The sequence below is a fragment of the Salarias fasciatus genome, assembly GCF_902148845.1.
Source record: "Salarias fasciatus chromosome 7 unlocalized genomic scaffold, fSalaFa1.1 super_scaffold_4, whole genome shotgun sequence".
NCBI classification, from domain to species: domain Eukaryota; kingdom Metazoa; phylum Chordata; class Actinopteri; order Blenniiformes; family Blenniidae; genus Salarias; species Salarias fasciatus.
The window spans coordinates 23,442,000-23,460,022 of NW_021941229.1; the positions used below are offsets into that span (position 1 = coordinate 23,442,000).

Below are 18,023 nucleotides of genomic sequence, written 5' to 3' on the forward strand. Positions count from 1 at the left end.
TTGAACAGTTATTTTAAAGAAGTGCTGTAGACCACTGCTGTGAAAGTAGTTGATTCTGTTCATTGATATGTAATAAATATTTATGAAGTTTGATTTATTTGCGTGTGTATTTATACGTGGATGGATGGATTAACCTCTTTACTACTGTGGTTCTGTTCAGATTTAAAAGTTTAAGTTTCCTTCATTGTTACATTTTCAGAGTGAAATTCTTTGTTTCATCAGCTGTGCAACACACTCTATTTAATTTAAATTACGGCAGTCAATGGTAATCGTATTAATCATGATTAATATAGGGATGACTAAAGATTTTCTTTTTTTATTGTGGTTAATCATAATTAGGCTTAGGGCTTTTTTCACTTTGAAAATTGTATTTTTAACATAGACGTTGTATTCAGTTGGTCTACATGGCGCTTTTTTGAAAGAAAATCCAACAAGGTCAAAAGCAAAGTTCTCTGGTTTTGATTAACAATCAAGACGCTCTGGGAAGAATTCAGTTGCTGCAGGAAGTCGCGATGCTGAAACTTGACCAATGACTTTAAATTCAACTTTTCAATGGATTGTTTGGACTGATGGATGTTTTATTTACGTTTTGGGCTGAAAACTGCCTTCAAGTGCAAAACAACAGAATTTAAAAACTGCAATTCAAAGTGTGATTAATCATGATTAACTGTGGAAACAATGTGATTTAAAAAAATAGTTTAAATCTGATACTTTAAAGAAGGATGCAAAAAGGAAGCAAGAAAAACAGACTACCACAGATAAATACAAGTGACTGAACGGCGTAGCATTCAGTGTTGCTCATTATGTTTCTCAATGCAGGCGGAGCTGATCAGTAATTGACAGCAGCTGCCAGAGAAGAGTCGGGTCTATAAAAGCCTCACTGCCGCCTCGCTCTGCTTTTGGTCCCTCATGCCACCTTTTTGTTTGTTCTGACTCCGTTCACCCCTTTTCTTCCTGAGTGTGAGAACGAAGACGCTGAACAGAGACTGCCTGGAGTCCCTCTTATGTTGCAGCTCAGTAGTCGGCTGGAACACGACGGAGGGCTCCTCTGCAAAACTGCTCACCTGATTACTGAACAGACCTGTTTTACATCCTGGGCTTTTTTTTCATGCTGCTGCCGCCACATGAGGCAGAGTCTGAAGCAAGCTGCTGTTTCAGAGAAATTCGCCCCTTTTTGCTACTGAAGACGAGTCGAGACACTCTATTTACACTTCATTTTGTTTTTGGCAGCCAGTGCTTTTGGTTTATCAGTGTACAGTACTTCTACTGTCAGAGATGGCATTTGACCTTTGACAGCATGAAGGTACAATTATGTTAAATCTTGTGACCAGGAGTTGAGGGATCAGCTGATCACTGATCTCGCTGGACAGGCAGTTTAGGGAGGCGGGCCAAACTGATGAGCCAGTGCACCAGAAAATGGAAGTATTGGTTTTACAGAGACCAGAGCAGGATTTGAACTCATGGTTTTTTCACTGTGAGTCAAGAGTGCTAGGACATATAAAGACATGGCTTCTAATGTTAAAAAAAAAAGAAAAATGAACTATATTTTGGATTATAGTTCAGAAGTGAAGTGAAGCTTAAAAAAAAAATGAGAGTAGAATATCTCTGAACAGACAGTGGTTCAGGAAGCATCGCGTCCTCCAGCAGGTCCTCAGGGCCGAGGGGCCCTGATGGGAAAACTGGCCCACCTTCAATCCCAGCCGACCTGAGGACTGTGGCAGGACGATCCTGGACTGCAGACAGATTCCCTCCGGCTCAGCGGCTCCGGAATGTGGGACAGCTTAATTGTGGGGAGCATTCTTTGCTTTGTCTTGTAGAAAATAAAGTTTTTATGGAGGGGAGATTGGAATCTGGCCTCAGGTGGGACGGTCCTGACCCGGGTCGCAGCAGGAAGAGCTGATCTCATCTTGGCACTTTCTTACTCAGCTACCGAGGAAATTTAAAAAACTAAACAGGCTCAAAAACGTCGGTATTGTTCTGCTGATCTGTAGCTCGGTGGCTCAGAGTGACTCTGGCACTGACAGGAAGTGTGGGTCTGACTCTCTGATCACCTCGAAACGGAAAGTTTCAACACTCTGGTGTTGTCAAAGGATATTTCAGGCGCTGCTTTTTTTCTTCACTTTTTGAGACTTTTTACAATCAGTCTTATGAAACACATGAGATTTTATTTATGTCTAATGAAAACCTGCAGTTCAAAGTTTCTACTAAATACCACCTGCACTGCTTTACCCAGATGAAGGGCTCAGATCATGTGACTGTGCCGGAATCAACACAGTTTCTCTCAGAAGTTGAAGCGTGTGTGTTGGTGTGTGTGTGTGTGTGTGTGTGTCTGTGTGTGGCCACAAGGTGGGGATACATGTTGCCGGAGCTGTTTGAACACACCACCTAAACAGAGACTTTTTTTTTTAAATCTCAATCCCAGCTTGTCTTCTTTCTGCGTCTCCTTCAAGCCGAGTCTACACCCTCTAAACAACAGAGCATCCGGTAACTTAAACCGATCACCTGACAGAGAACACAAGCAATGTCACCTGATCTCCTCAAGAAAATACATAAAACACACAAAACGAAGATAAAGAGAGAAGAAAAAAAGCTTCAGTGTGCTCTGTGAAAACTGAGAAATGAAGGCTGAAGGTCAGGAGGCCGGTTTGTTGTAACCTCGGGGGTAAAGGAGTGTTCGAGACGACCACGGCGCTGACGCACGCTCAGGATGCAGACACGCCCCGGCCCCCGACACGCCGGCTTCACGCTTCACCCAGATTATATGGATTGAGGATGCTCAATCACTCAGAGCAGAGGATTTTCCAATCCTCCCACCTTCCCTCCGCTTCCTGCTCCTTCGTCGAAAACACAAAAGTCTCCATGATCACAACACATTCCAGCTCCGTGGGCTCGAAGCTTAGTCACTGGAAAAAACCTCTGGAACTGGGATTACTGGGTTTATGCTGTTATGGAAAACGGCTGCTCCAAGTCCCACGTGAGGGAGAGGAAACGGGCGGCTCGTTGGAGGTGTGTGCAGTTGAAATGCTTGACCGGACTCCATTCTTACTGTAAATACGCCTGTTTGACTTCCCCTCGACCCCTCGGGGCCAAACAGTGCGAAGGCAGCACAATCAGAGGGTCTCGTTACATAACAGGTGGAGGAATGCTGGAAGTTTGCCCTGCGGTTCTGGATCGTCTCACTCCTGCACACAAAGTGGGGCCCCCACCCCTCCGTCCCCCCGAACCGCCGAGCACAGTGTGTCCACGCAGACGATTCACTCACACACACACACACGCAGCAGCTTCCACTGAAAGTTCTTTTATTTCCAACAGAGATGGATCCATGACCGTATACATTAAAATGAAGAATAAATTATCATTAAGGTAGTGTTAAAACATGTTTTCACAGATAGAACTTCTTCCTCTGCAGGCTGTTCCAGGACTTTTGAGTTGAGAAGGAGCAGTCGTTTTGTGACACTGACACTTCCCCCGTGCCCGCTGGCGCTCCTGGATCCAACCTAAACACACGTTAATCTGCACAGGAAGATGAGTCCACCACGAGGAGGACGGCGGTCTGGGTCCGTGTGTAAACATACGGAGCAGTGCTGGGAAATCTACAGCAAATGCCAACAGATCCTGTCAGAACAAGCAACAGCCTTCATTTTGCATTTTGCACATACGTGCACAGTCCTTGGCAACTTCAAGATTTGTCACATTTGAGCTTAGTGAATAGAAAAAAAAAAAAACAAAATACTGACTGAATCTCACAGAAACCAGCGCTGGTGTGCTCACACACCTCGTATTGCACTCCCACTGATATTCCTGTCTGATCGAGAGACCCGATCCCGGTCCCGATGACCCCCGGCCGCCGTTCAGGCGTACGCCGCCACCGCCATCAGGATCTGCAGAGCCATGGAGACGCAGGGTATCTGTGCGACGGTGTAGGCCAGCGAGCGGGTGGGCGCGCGCAGGGCCAGCAGGTAGGCGGCGGTGTGCAGCATGCGGCCCAGGAAGAAGACCAGGAAGTGGAAGCGGGCCACCGACAGCGAGGGCCCGATCATGGAGTAGATGGCGCCCAGGAAGAGGAAGGGGAGGATGTTCTCCATGTCGTTGATGTGAGCTCTGCGGAAGAGGAGAGTTTCCCTGAAAAAGGCTGACGAGTTTCCACAGAGTCTGCATTTCGGTGACTCAGCAGTGACACAGGATCGACAGTTCAGCGTTTCAGAGTCACAGTTCTGAGTAAATCAGAGTTTCTCATCAGTGACTCTTAATGGAAACTTTAAGGAAAACCTTTAATTTGTTTTTACTTAACTTCGTCCTTTTAAAAACTTCAACAGGCTCCAAATTATCTAAACCACTTTCCTGCTTCCTCTCCACCCACCTCGAAAAACAAACTTCTAACAATATTATCCAGGGGACCTGTTATTCTGGCGGCTCTTAGAAAAACAGTGCATGTGAAAGAAAAGCCTATTTGTCCATTAACCCCTAATGCTAATGTATGAGAGTCAAGTCTGTCATTGTGTAAAGTTTCCTCCCATTTTTAGGAGAAAAGGAGAAAAAAATCAGGAATCAAACGAGAGGTATTGTTAAGCGCCCTGTATTCTTTTTGTTAATTCATCTATTTCTTGAAGCATTTCTAAGATTATATGCATCATTTTAGGGAGATTTACAGAATGTCTCAGTCATTTTCCAACTTTTAAAAAAAGTTCTGTTAACTTTCATACAGAAAACAGTCATTTTGTCAGAATATTTTGTTAATTATCAAAAACTGATTTTAAAATTTAGAAAGTGCCACTTTTTAGGCATTTCTTGTCTGACTGGATTCCACTTAGAAACATCTCTGTATGTTTCTTTGTCTTGTTCACATTTTCTGTCAAAGTTGAATCACATTTTTCGACTTTGTTGCCATTCAGTGATTTATTGTTTATCTGTTAGTCTATTTCAGACACTAAAGGCCATTAAATGTCCGCTTAAAGTATTTTAGAGAATAACACAGTGCTTTCCTGTGCAGCCCCGACTGTCATGGTTCTAGGTGATTATTGAGAGAAGATGCCACCTGTCAATTAACTTAATTTGAACCAAAAAGTGGGACTGGACTTATTACATCCCTGAATTCATTTTGAGAACTGATCTGGAAGTTTTTCTCTGCAACACTATGTGGTAATTGACATTTAATAGCTCACTAATTGCACTGAAGAAACAGACATAATACAAAACACCTCAAATCTAAAATTATAGTTTTAAACCAATTAAAGCAAGAACAACAAGTAAATACTTCATTTCCCCTCATCCAGAGTCGAACATGTCGGTGCCAGCCTCCAGTTTTATCACTCCTGGATGTAACTTCTTCCACCGCCCCTGGTTTGCTTGTTAGTTTCATCCATAAACACAACTGAAAAGCCAGGTTAGGATTTGTTTCACATTTCCAGTAAAAAGTTGTTTCTCACGACAAGTTCGTGGACAGTTCAGGACCGATCACCAGAAGACAGGGGGAAAAACAAGCCCGGGGTTTGTTTAATGGCAGAGAAACATCTGCTCTTCTCCTCTTCTGTCACTGACATGTTAAAACACAGCAGTGGGACGCGTCTGCCAGCTTGAGCCAGTGGAGGGAGAGTTCCTTCTAAATGAAACGGCTCCAGAGGAAACCAAACCAAACTCTGGGAGGGATCACTTCGCAGCAAATATAAGCAAGTTTGGTTTTGTTTTTATTGTGCAAAAAGAAAAGAAAAAGCACTAAAACAGCCACAAGCGCTGGATACTTTGGGAGCATTTCAGATCATTTTTTGCAGCCGTGCGTTATGAAAGCGTAAAAGTTCCTGCACGTCGCTCACCTCCGGCATCTTTCCACGAATGGATCCTCTCTGTGAAACTGTAAACCTCCGTGTCTCAGCGCGTCTTCGGGGTTGGCAAAAGCCTTTTTTGGGGGAAAAAAAGCATGAGATAAAAATTCACTGATATAAGTTCAAACGCGCTCTGGCGCGTAATTCTCCCATCCTGGGTCCTCACCTTTTTACGCAGCCGCACTTGTCCCGTTATAATTGCCACAACGTACATTTTGATGACCAAGCACGCCGTAGAAAACAAAGCAGGAGAAAACCTCGTTCCTGATCATGACTGCCATCGCAATGCCTCCTACCGTGCAGCACAGAGGAATCAAACCGGAGCTCCGACGCTGGTGCGTAACCGCTGCGTAACGCTGCTGAAAGTAAGAGTGGGGCCCGGAGGGCTGCTTTTTTGTAGCTCCGGAGCCTCCACCCACTCCCAGACGCGATTACAGGCTCACAGCCAAACGGAAATGTTTCATTCATGACCCCGAAAATCCCAGACTGAAATGTGAAATCACCTGTCACGCCTCAGTTTGGTACACTTCACCTGGGCGCTTTTTAATCTATTTATTTTCTCTGGAGTAAACTGAAAAATCAGCTTTTTGCTTCAACCCTCAAGGTAAAATCAGTCTTTATGTTGCCTCAAGAATATTTATGTTCTGGGGCAGATCCAGGGATTCTAAGGGAGAGGGGCACAGGGGGGCACCGGGAGTTCATGGGTTAAATGAAGAGAAGTTACCTAAGGTGAGTCAGTAAGAGAGGTTACATCTGTAAAAATTTTAATTTGTGTTGACGGTCATGTTGTAACAGCGTCGCTTTTCCAATGAAAACCATTCCCATCTCGGAAAAGTGACACATTTTCCACATTTCCAGGAAAACTGGAGCAGGAATAAAGAGTGTTTCTGAAAATGTGCAAGTAGATCAGCAACAATAACAGACTGCTGATCATTTAAACTGTTGTTTGTTGTGAATTTAAAATAGTTTCCCCAAGAAAGCACAGATTTACTGCACCATCTTCCGCTCCAGAGAGACTGTTTACAGTTGCTTCAGTCATCAATGTTCTGTTCTCTGTGTGAGTGAGATTGGATAATAAAACAAAAATCATGGCAACTATTAACCAGGTGTGCAAAGTTCAGAATTTCTTTTTAATGATTCTTATTAAATGTTGGTGTTTTAAACGTAAAATGTTTCTGAAAAGAAGAAAAAATGCTAAAACGTCTCTTTTTTTATGTTTAGGTTTTATGTTAGCATAGGCTTAATGGGTTCGAGTCCAGGCCGAGCCCTTCTGTGTTGGGTTTGCATGTTCTCCCTGTGCATGTGGAGTTTTTGTCCAAAAACATGCATTTTATTTGGCATGGAAAAGAGGAAAAAAATGGAGGGAGATTAAGTAGTGCTTAGTTTGCAACGTTCTGATGGACAGCACTCGCAATTTCCCAATTTCTATGTGCCAGTGAGCATGTGTGTGTGTTGTACACATATAATAACATTTAATTACATTTCTTCAGTCAAGTCAAAAACCTTTAAAAATATCTTCAAAGTGCAGTCATGGATGTGATATGTCTAGTTTTACATTTCCTTTGACAAAAAACGTTTTAGTGTAACTTTCAGTGGAAACCTTGTATAAAACAAACAGTATCAAACAATTCCCCAATAATGTGAAGATATAATAGTTTTACCATCAATTTAAACATGAGAATGAGGAGAATACATTAAACATGCTCCAAACAAAAGTGTAATTATTCTAAATCAAAATCCACATTTTGGATGAATTTTAAAGGTGTTGTCTTCAAATTGACATCTAAAAAAGATTCTGCGTTGTTCAGTTTCAAAGTGTTAATGTTTGAGTTTCAATTCCTTTTTTTATTTAGCTGCGTGAGCAACTTCACTCAGAACCGACCAGATGAGGCCAACCAGGCCTGTGTGTCATCAGTGAGAAAAACCACGCTACGTTTGCCAAATCTGACACAGATCCGGTCTTCTGGACTCCTGGATCGTCGTCGTGATGGCACTGACACGGTGAACTCTGGCGAGGCTGCGGGCAAAACACCAGTTTGTGAAGCTGGTTACAAAACAAGGAAAATTTCCATGTGGATTCTTGTGGTGCCATCATGCAGCGGCCTGGTTACTCAACACTGGAATCTGTCGTCATTCAAGATTTCACAGCGTTATGAAAGCGCTTCTGGCTTCAGGTTGAACTCAATCAGACGAACTTTCTCCATCGATGTCTGACCTTCCTGTTCTGATAGGAATTTTAAGATTTTACTAACAAAATGTAGCAACACACCTCATGATTTCATTCATATAATTTACCAAATGACACACTGTAATAGGGGAAAGTACTCAGCAGCATATCAAGAAAAACAGCCACAAATGGCTTCTTTAAAAAAATTCAGAAACTTGTACATTGACTTGCTCAGGTATATATTTTTGTTACCTGCCTTCATTTTTCTGTAAAAGAGGGAGCAAAAAGCAAATCCAGCCAATATAAAGTTAAAAACAGATCACAGATTGAACGGATCAGTAGTGGATCCTTCAGCACATTCTTCCTTTAATACTGTTTAATGGCAGAACAGGATGAAAATACCAGGTGAAAAGAACAAAAATAGTCTCTATCATATATTTAAGATGCAATATTGATTTTGTTTCAGTATTTAAACCTTTCAGTTTGGTTGAAGGCACTTTCAAGACTATCTTTATGATTAAAATATACTGTTATTTCAACAATTGTACAATTGAGAAGAAATTCATTCACTGGATTTTTGCATATGATTAATAGAATTTGATATTTGTGTGCAAACAGGATACACTGCATGCATTACAGATGTCTTTTTAAAGAATTGGAATATACTACAGCAAAAGCTTCATGTTTTTAGTGTTTTCTTTATGTTTTTCGTAAGAGCTGCATCAATGCATTCTTTCATAGGAAAACAATTTCATTACTCTGTGATTAATCTGTTATTTTCAGTATGAAAGAACCAGACTTTCACCAGTCTTCTCGGGTTTTTAATCCATTCTGACAAATCTCAGTTCACCGCTGTTGTATTTTATGCTGTCAGTTCGCTCAAGTGTAACATATGAGTGCTACAATTTGAGGACAAACAAGAAACTACAAGTCATTTATTGTAAACACCACTCTGATGTTTATTTACATGTTTGCACTGCAGACTGCACTACACACGGAGGTGAGCGTCAGCGTCAGCCGTCAGGCGCCTGCGTCTGCGTCTGCGTCTGCCAGTCCAGGGTGAGCGAGCTGCCGGAGCTGGTGTCGTCGCAGCAGTCCTCGGCGTCGGAGAAGGAGGACATGTAGTGGAGGCCGGTGACGGTGCGGTGTAGCCCCCCTGCAGCACGTGAGGGTAGGAGGAGAGCTCCATGGCTCTGCGGCCGGTCCTGCCGATCCTCACGGTCCACATGTCCACCAGCTGCTGCACATGGCGCAGCCCATGATGCCTCACGTGACAAGGATCACAAATCTAACACACTTACTGAGACTCACTCATTCACCAGGTTACACAGGGGGAAATACATGATCACACACATATTCACAAGTGAAATCCTGCATATTTGCAACAAACGTTAATAAAATATGAATTTTTCTATTCTATCTTGCACTGTGTATTTAATTTACATTATATTTACTCCAAAAAAAAAAAAAACACATATATAGGTAAATAACTGTAAAAGTCAATTTGAAAAAATCATATGTGCAGTTTGACTCTTTGACAGTGAGTTAGTGTTTTCTTGGAATGTGCATGAGTCATTCTCTTCTATAGAAGGTGGTGGAGGAAGAGGGGAAAAAGGCAAGTGGGAGGTGCACACAAAAAGGAAAAGGCTCAAAACACAAAGTGGAGCTGCTCATCCAATCAAAGGAGAAACACAAGAGTCTCAGACCAGCCCTGCCCTCAGGGCTTCACGGGGGCACGAGTGAGGTAAGTTGGAGTCATAACCGGTGTCTCTCCTCCTCAAGGTGTTCTTAGTCTCTCCCAGCTGCCAGACACGGCATGTAAATATTTACAGACTCGGCTTTACCAGAAACCACTAAGAGGGAGAGAGTTGCTTTCGAGAGTGTGTCTGCCTGGTCTCCGTTGAGATGTGATAACTCCTTCCTCCAGCTTCAAGTTCACGGCGTCTTCATACAGAAGCTTTGATAGATGATCCGGTGTGGCACCAGTTATCTTCTCCTCAGCTTATTGGAGCTGAGCGCTCACGAAAACCCTGATGAACAGCTGAAAACAGACACGATAATCTAATGAGAAGCAGATCAATACTATAATTTCCATTTCAGACACAAAAATACAGATACAAATGTATACACACATAAAAACACACAAATATACACATGTATAGTATATAGACAAACATATTTATAGTTTCACATTCATTCAGACAGTGCTCCAACCCTCACTAAAATATATACGAGCTCCAATGTATCATCTTATTTACAGTGCTGGAGACCCTCATATTTGATCACAGGTTTTCATCCCTGTACTTGTCGACGATATCAGTTTGGGTGCTGTTTTTTTTAAACATACTTATGCTTGGACATCATTTCTGTTCTTGACTGAGTTTATTTCAAAACCCTCATGCCGCTGAGTGAGATGCGCCATCTCGTCACTCCTGAAACTTTTCTGGAGTTAAAACACAAACAACACTGTGTTCTCACTTGAAATGCTGTTGTGGAAAAATGGGACCGAAGTTTTGTATTTACCCAACAACGTTTTGAAAACCATGTCCAGTTACACTACAACAAAACGCTGAAAACGATGTGGCTGGCATGCCAGGCCACGAGTTGGCGCTGTTCGTTGTTTTTGTAGTGATATCACACACTCGGGTGAAGAGAAGAGACACTATAAACATTAACAAGGACGGGTACTTTTGTATGGACAGGCCACCATGTTGTTGCTTTTACTGGTGGCTCCCAGCTATAAAAGTGCCAAGTCCCAGGAGAATGTGGCCTGGGAGCCATAGCCATATAAAGAACTCTTTGTAATGTCTGTGGAGACCGCCATTGTTGTTTTTGTTCATCGACCCGCGCATGCGCAGAACATCCCAGTATGGCGGCGCGCATGCGCGGTAAGAGCTTTTCCGCTTCAAACATTTAACAATGGCGAGTACACGGACGCTCGTTTGGACAGACGACGAAGTTGAGCTGCTCCTGCGGGTGACTCTCGACTACAAGAATACCAAGTCCCAGGAGAATATCTACTGGGAATCCTGCCAGTCGAAATACTACGACATCTACCGCGAATACGTGGAGCAGTATCCGGCGTGCAGCCAGGAAAACGGCAAAGACTTTCCACACGAAAGCGTTATAACAAAGGCCCAGGTAACGTCCAAACTAAAATGCGTCAGAGGAAAATACAGGCAGGCGGTGGACTCCGGGCGTCGGAGCGGCCACGGCCGCGTCGTGCTCATCTACTACGATCTCTGCCAACAAATATGGGGCGGGCCGCCGTCGACCAGCTCCCTGGAAGTCGGCCTTGAGACCGCCGATCTGCGGGTCGGCGTCAGCGACAACACGGCGACCACCTCCCGGAGTTCCACGCCGCTGTCGGAGTTCGGCAACGGCATCACCTACGCCCCCATCTGCTCCCCGGATCCGCCCGAGGTCGTCCGGGAGCGGCGGGACGGGATCGTGCAGGTACGGATGCATTAATGCAGCGGTCTGCAGACACATGAGGCTCCGGAGCGCATCTTCAGCATCCGTCCGTCAAGCGCTCACTAAAATATACCTGAATAAATATCATGTCTCTCTTTTTTAAATTTTATTCCACATCGATGTCAAATAAGGCCCAAGCTAAACACAGCTGAATGAGGCAAAACCGCTAAAAAAAAAACAGCAGGATGCAGGATCAATGGAATGGATAATAAAATAATGGATGAAATGGTTAAAATGACCTAAAAAAATATAGGGAAAACGGTAAAGCTATAATGATTAGATTTGCAAGTATACATAAAAAGATTGAAAGAAAAATAACAGGAAAACGAAAAACGGTGGAATATAAATATATATAAAGGGAATAAACACAAATATACTTATAAATGCTGTAACCATGAGGAAACTAGTGGCTATAAATAACCAAGCAGCTGAAATTGCATAAAATGGCTTATGTGAAAAAAAGTCCATGTAAAATTGAAGGAAAATCTCTAAAAATGGCTGCAAAAGACAAAAATAAAATCAAATATATGTTATTCACAGCCATGCCAGGTCTGCAACCTGCAAATGTTTTTTTCATTTTAGGTGATTAACATATTTTGTGTCTCCACACAAAATGTTTATGGTCATATAAAGGTTGCAGAGCCCTGGTTTAGTCTGTTTATACTGTTCTCATCTCTGTGAAAGTAAAGTGTAGGTTTAACATTCATTTTTTTTTAATACCCCAAACAGACTATTTTGTGTGGCTTCTGTTTTGAAGGCGAAGCTCTCCAATCACAGGAAGGACCGGCTGAAAAGGAGAGGCCACTGGGAGTCGGCAGTGGATGAAGACCTCCGACTGAAGAGGCGCATTGTGGACATTTTGGAGGAGTCTGAGAGGCGTAACAACACGAGACTCGACCAGATCGCACAAAATGTTTCCACTATAACAGAGACTATCAAGGAGGGCTTCTCCCTTCTCTGCACAATGATGCAGACGCAGCACGATGATGGGAAACCAAGAGAACCTTTTAAAACAGAGTCCGAATTTTAAAGCCTGTGATCAGAAATGTAAACACAACATGAAAATAAAGTTCATCTCTGCACCCATAAGGTCAATGTGAATATTTTAGGCATCAAAACAAAGTGGCACAGTGCTAATGTCCAAAATATTGCAAGTAAAAATCACATTATTCATGTATATTTGTTATTTTGTTTGGTTAATGTACTTTGAGTTGTATCTGAAACATGTAAAAGTGTCTTATATGTTCTTCTAACCAAGATTCTCCTGTATAATTTGATGTATAACAATATATTCAGTTTTTATGACAGCTTCTCTGTCTGCTCCTTATTTTGAAAGGGTTGGTTTAAATTATCTTACCACTTCCTAGAAATTAATGACTAAACTGGCAGTAAAACACTGCAAAAAAATAGAAAAAAAGCTGAGAGAGGCTGGAAAAATAGTATTAATAGTGGTAAAGCTGGAGAAGTGTTCTGGAACAAGTTCAACTAATCAGCTACAGGTCAGTGACATGACATGGAGGGGAAAAAAAGTTTTTCTACAGTAAAAATGAACATTGTGAAACAAAAACGGATAATTTATCATCCTTCCAGTGTTCATGATAACGCTGAAGTGCCAGTTGAGGCCTGGTGGTTTCGGTCACTGCGTGTTGTTTTCCGAGCCGACTCTGTCCTGGAAACTGATACTCGGTTCAGGAAATGACTGTCTGCGAACGCGCTTCACCGTATGACCCACAAACACAAACCAAGCCGTGTCGTGCGAAGAAGAAGCTGCATGAAGGTGTCTGGACGCAGCAGGCCTCTCCTCTTCACTGAAGCTCATTTAAAATGGACTGAGGCAAAAAAAACATTTTATAAAATCAGGCTGAAGAATGTGATCGGCCAGTCTCACACAGGGTAGCGTTGTGGCGCTGCAGCAAACACAAAAAATGCCACTTTGAATGTAAAACTGATTGACAGAGTCTCTTTCGATCAAGTTCTTGGATGTTTTCGCCTGATCCGAGTACCGGTGCTGGTCTTTCCTGTCTGCAGTTCACATCTTATGCAACAGAAACCCTGCATGATATCCTTATTTAAAAAATAAGCGGATAAATATTCCCTTTTTTTTTCTTTGACATATGTATTTTTCTAACTGAATTAATCACGTTGTAGAGAATAACCAAAAATATAACACTTAAAAAAAAAAGCACTTGTTACATGAGACTTAGTAACTTACACAAGCAGTTATTTCATCTGGTGATTAACCAAAAATCATTAGTTGGTTTGAGCCAGTGTGTAGTGAGAGATTTGGGAGGCGGTGGTGGGTGTTGTACAGTTTAACCTCTGTTCGGAGGCTCATCCTCCCACATTAAAAAAACAAAAAACAAAACCTCCTGCATCAGTGTATCATAGAAAAACGCAGCAGCTGGAATCTCACAGCGGATAAAAGAGTTTGTTACTTTGCAAGCGTGAAGAATCTTGTCTTAAGTTCTGGTGTTAAATAAACGTGGATTACATGGACAAACCCTCGCTTCCCCGTTTCTTTTTTGTCTTTCACATCTTTCCAAACCCTTTTCAGAACTTAGAATGTTCAAAGTTTGGCTTTTTTTTTAATTCTTTAGCTGCTCCTGAAAAATGTGCTTTGGGGAAATTAAAGATTGATGCCAGACTGGGAGAGAGTGTGCTGGACCATACATCACACACCAGTCAAACAAGCCTGCTGGTGCTGGACAAAGTTACAGTGTGTGTGTGTGTGTCTACGGGCTGGCAGATACAGTAAGAGCCCCACGTCGGTTGTGCTTTTGCCAAATATTGTGTGGAGAGTTGAAGGTACACTTTAGAGGAGGGGAACCGCTGAGGGGTTGATAATGTGGAACATTAAAAATGGATGCAGGAGCATCCAGAATCCAGGTTGTTTCTGGCAGCTGCGTGGAACAAGAAGAGGTCGCTTCACAAACACGTTCATTTAGCTGATGACTGCTACAGTGAACCATCCATGAAAATCTGTCTCTCTATCTGCCATTTTCCTCTGTTATCAGCAGTTTTTCCTCTTCGTTCAGTGCAGATTTCTGCTGCCAGACCTGCAGCAGGCTGGAGCTCGGCGAGCGACTCCACCGAGACAAACCACTTCCACATGAGTTATTTCAACTAATAACAGCACACACTCTGCTCTGGATATCAGCCTGCCCTCTTTCTGTGTCACGGTGTTGGGTTTAAATCCCAGCCAGGCCTTTTCTATGTGAAGTTTGCATGTTTTTTCCATGTGTGTGTGTGTGTGTTTTTCACCCAGATGAATCTTTATAAGGCAGCGGATCGTTTCTCAGATCTAATTTTCCAAAGCAAACACTTGTAGACACACCCACTATCAACAAAACAGAGAAGCCAGAAGCTTCTGATTTGCAGCCGTTGGAACTCTTCCTGGTCTGAGAACATGTGGGGAAAAAAACTCATTTTGACAACCTCCAAATGAGTCCTGAAAAACTGCTCAATACTCTCAACTCTTTACGATCACTCAAAACTTGGCATTTTCCCTCCAGTAAGGTCACTGTCACTGCTGTACAAGCATTCAAAATGGCATCTGACAATGTCCCTCATTGTAGGAAGTCTTAGCTTTAGGTTATTATGGTCTTCTTTGAGCCCTCAGACCGTCCTGGGATCTCCAGTGTCTCCAGTTTGTTCCCACATCCAGATTATGAACCACTGATCTAAACTCTACAAATTCCAGAACAGTCAGAATTATTTCCTCACAGTAGTTTATTTGTCCTAACAATTGAAGTTTTTACAGTTGATTCATGCAGATTTCCTCCATATCTGCAGCCTGACCTTCATCACCCACATCTGTCTGCCACAGAGCGTTAAAAAAACAAAAAAAAAAGACTTTAAAATGAGAAGGACGGAGAGGACAAGTGGTCTGCTGCTCCACGCCACACCCATCCTGTCCCAGGCGTGGACACAGCAGGACCGAGCCTCTCTCGCTCTCGCACAGCGGCTGTCATGACTGTCATTACCCCCCTGATTTAAGACACAGTCGCTCCCCGGACAGCCGTTCCCGCAGGACGCTGAATTATTCATCCCTCTGTGGCGTCTGATCAGCGTCTCGGAGCGGACGGAACCTGCATGTCACTGATCGGCCACACTTTGGAATGTGTCTGAGCAGAAAACGCTCAGAGACACGCAGAGTGTTGTGATGCTGGGATGCTGCAGCGTCGCTCCACAATCACAGCATCACACACACACACACACTTACACACACAAGCTTTCCCAGTAACGAAGCGGCGTTTGTCCCTGCGTCTCTCTTACCTGGACTGGCGGTCTGCGTGGATGCCGAGCGTGTGCATGGCGTCCTCTCGGCAGCTCGCTCCCTGCGCTTGCCTCTCGCTCCGCCGGTGTCTGGATGGGGCTCAGCAGGCATGTGGGACTCCAGATGACATCACTGATCCTCACTTCAGCAGCAGCTCTCCTGTACGACACACACTTCCTACCGAAACACAGCTGAAGGTGTGTCCTCCATCTTCACGCGCTTCCAGGTCACATCTGTCGAAAAGCTCACGTTCGGTCACCGGATTGGTTGCGTTCTTCACGTTTCACTGTTATCATTCCAGTGTTTCTTTGCCTCCAACATTTATTACCAATTTTGACATGCTAAATATAGATCTGCATGTGGATATCCCAGGAGTTCTTAAAAGCAGTGGAACAAAAATGAACCTTGTCGTGTCAAAACAGGAGTTTTACTTCCCTTTAACTTCACCAGCATCAAAGTTCAGGAAGCCAGAAGGATTCTGACTGGAAACATTTCATAACACTGAACAGAATAAAGCAAGTTTTCGTATATTTAAACCTTCATCAGAGCAAGAAAATCACAGTTCATATTAAGATCATGAATTATATCAACAGTAAGAGGAAAAACTGAACACTGAATATTCTTTTGAACTCGGGGATAAGCTTCCCTGTTTGTTGTGATTTGTGTTTGTATTTATAGCAAAAGAAAAGAAAAAACACACAAGTTGAATATACAAGATCAGGCAATTTTATTCCTTAAACCAGTCATGGGTAATTACATCAGATATACAGACGTTAAGACTGAGGTCGGAGGTCGGCCGCTTTAAAGTCCCGTGCTGTCCGAGTGTCATCGCTGTGAAGCACATACTGTCAAACACCGGGAAAACATGAGTCAATCACATCAGGTGTGTGTGTGTGTGTGTGCGTGTGTTTGATGAGATCTCTGATTAACGGTCCGACCGCAGCAAAGCTCCCGGTGAAATGGAAATCTCACGCATAGCTACGTGTTGTAACACAAGCAAACAGAGGGGTGGTTGGAGATAATTACCCCTTCACATCTCTTAACACTGCTCTGTAATAAGCCGCCCTGCTCCCACACACACACACACACCACACACACACATACACACACGTTCAGGAGTGTGTGGTGTCACTTCCAGAGCAGAGCTTCGATTGCACTGAGATTTCTCTTGTTTTTTTTTATTGCACTTAAGCCCCTGAAGAGGTTTCTAAACATGACACGCGTGTCGTATCGTCACTGAAAAGATCATCAGCCATTAAAATCCTGGAAACGTGGGCGAGACGGACGAATCAGACAACAAAACAAGCCAGCTTTCATCTTGGAACCGATGATCAGTTCATTAAATATGATTAGTCAGGGTTTACCGCCATGTGGCAGGAAGGCTGAAGACATTAACCGATATCTGAACATCTGGGATCATCGACAGAACACTGATCCGGTGAGGTTTCTCTCAAGAAGCAGGATTCTAGAGTGAAAGATCCCACAATGCATGGAAGGAACTTAGTATGCATAATAAAGACAGGTTAGTTAGTAATTGAGGGAAGTGCAGGACTTTCTGCAGTATAAATATGAAGCTACAGTTAGTGATTAGCTTTGGTTCACAAGAAGATAAAAAAAAAAAACAGGAAATTTTCTACATTTGATAATAAACTTTAACATGCTGGAAGGTGGGAATCTCTGAATATTCAAAATAACCAAGGGCTTTAACTGGTAGAATTCTTTGAAAATACATGCAGTTTTCTGCATTTTAACTTCATGAAGACCCACGTCTCTAATTTGATTCGTCTTCTCTGACAGATAATCCAGCGAGGGGGTTTTAAAGTCTAATCCTGAGTCTAAAAGTAAATGAATTCTGACAACTTTACAAGCACGGTCAATAAAATGTACTGAGATTTAAAATGTCCCTCCATAAATACGGAAGCCTGTGGGTGTGTTCTCGGCTGAAGGCACTGCTCACAAACACACGGCAGACTAACACACTGATTCAGCTGAAGTTTCTGTGTTAGACTTGAAACATTTTAGATTGTCCTCAGGAGAAATTGTAGGAAGAGTTACAATAAATTTTTGTTCTGGATGTAACGTTCTGTTTATTTACTGATTTTTAAAGCCCCTCTGATGAGCAGTATGTGTTTCTCTCACTGGTTTGGGAAAAAACTACAACTTCCAAACTGCAGCATCTAATAATCGGGCCGAAAAGCCTCAAAATAAAAACACAGCTTAAGACAGAGTGAAGGTTGATCCTGAAATTTATCACTTTTAATGGATTCTGCAGCAACTGGCAACTGAA

The 18,023-nt window shown here is 42.9% G+C and overlaps 2 protein-coding genes across 2 annotated transcripts; one reads left to right on the top strand and one right to left on the bottom strand.

The window, feature by feature from the left end:
• Positions 1-3,283: 3,283 nt before the first annotated feature.
• On the bottom strand, positions 3,284-6,169 carry LOC115382666 (prostaglandin E synthase-like). Its single transcript, XM_030084493.1, is given in 4 exon segments — positions 3,284-4,101; positions 5,811-5,893; positions 5,986-6,046; positions 6,048-6,169. Coding segments are annotated over 4 exon segments (447 nt in total). The 5' UTR covers positions 6,101-6,169; the 3' UTR covers positions 3,284-3,851.
• Positions 6,170-10,882: 4,713 nt separating this feature from the next.
• Positions 10,883-12,620, top strand: LOC115382663 (uncharacterized). The gene is made up of 2 exons (XM_030084490.1): positions 10,883-11,442; positions 12,218-12,620. Exons 1-2 carry the CDS (start codon positions 10,906-10,908, stop codon positions 12,488-12,490), a joined length of 810 nt encoding a protein of 269 aa, XP_029940350.1. The 5' UTR covers positions 10,883-10,905; the 3' UTR covers positions 12,491-12,620.
• The last annotated feature ends 5,403 nt before the right edge of the window (positions 12,621-18,023 follow it).

Coding starts and splice junctions, on each gene's coding strand:
- LOC115382663 (XM_030084490.1), top strand. CDS start 10,906: ATGGCGAGTACACGGACGCTCGTTTGGACAGACGACGAAGTTGAGCTG. Junction 11,443..12,217: donor GGCGGGACGGGATCGTGCAG/GTACGGATGCAT, acceptor TCTGTTTTGAAG/GCGAAGCTCTCCAATCACAG.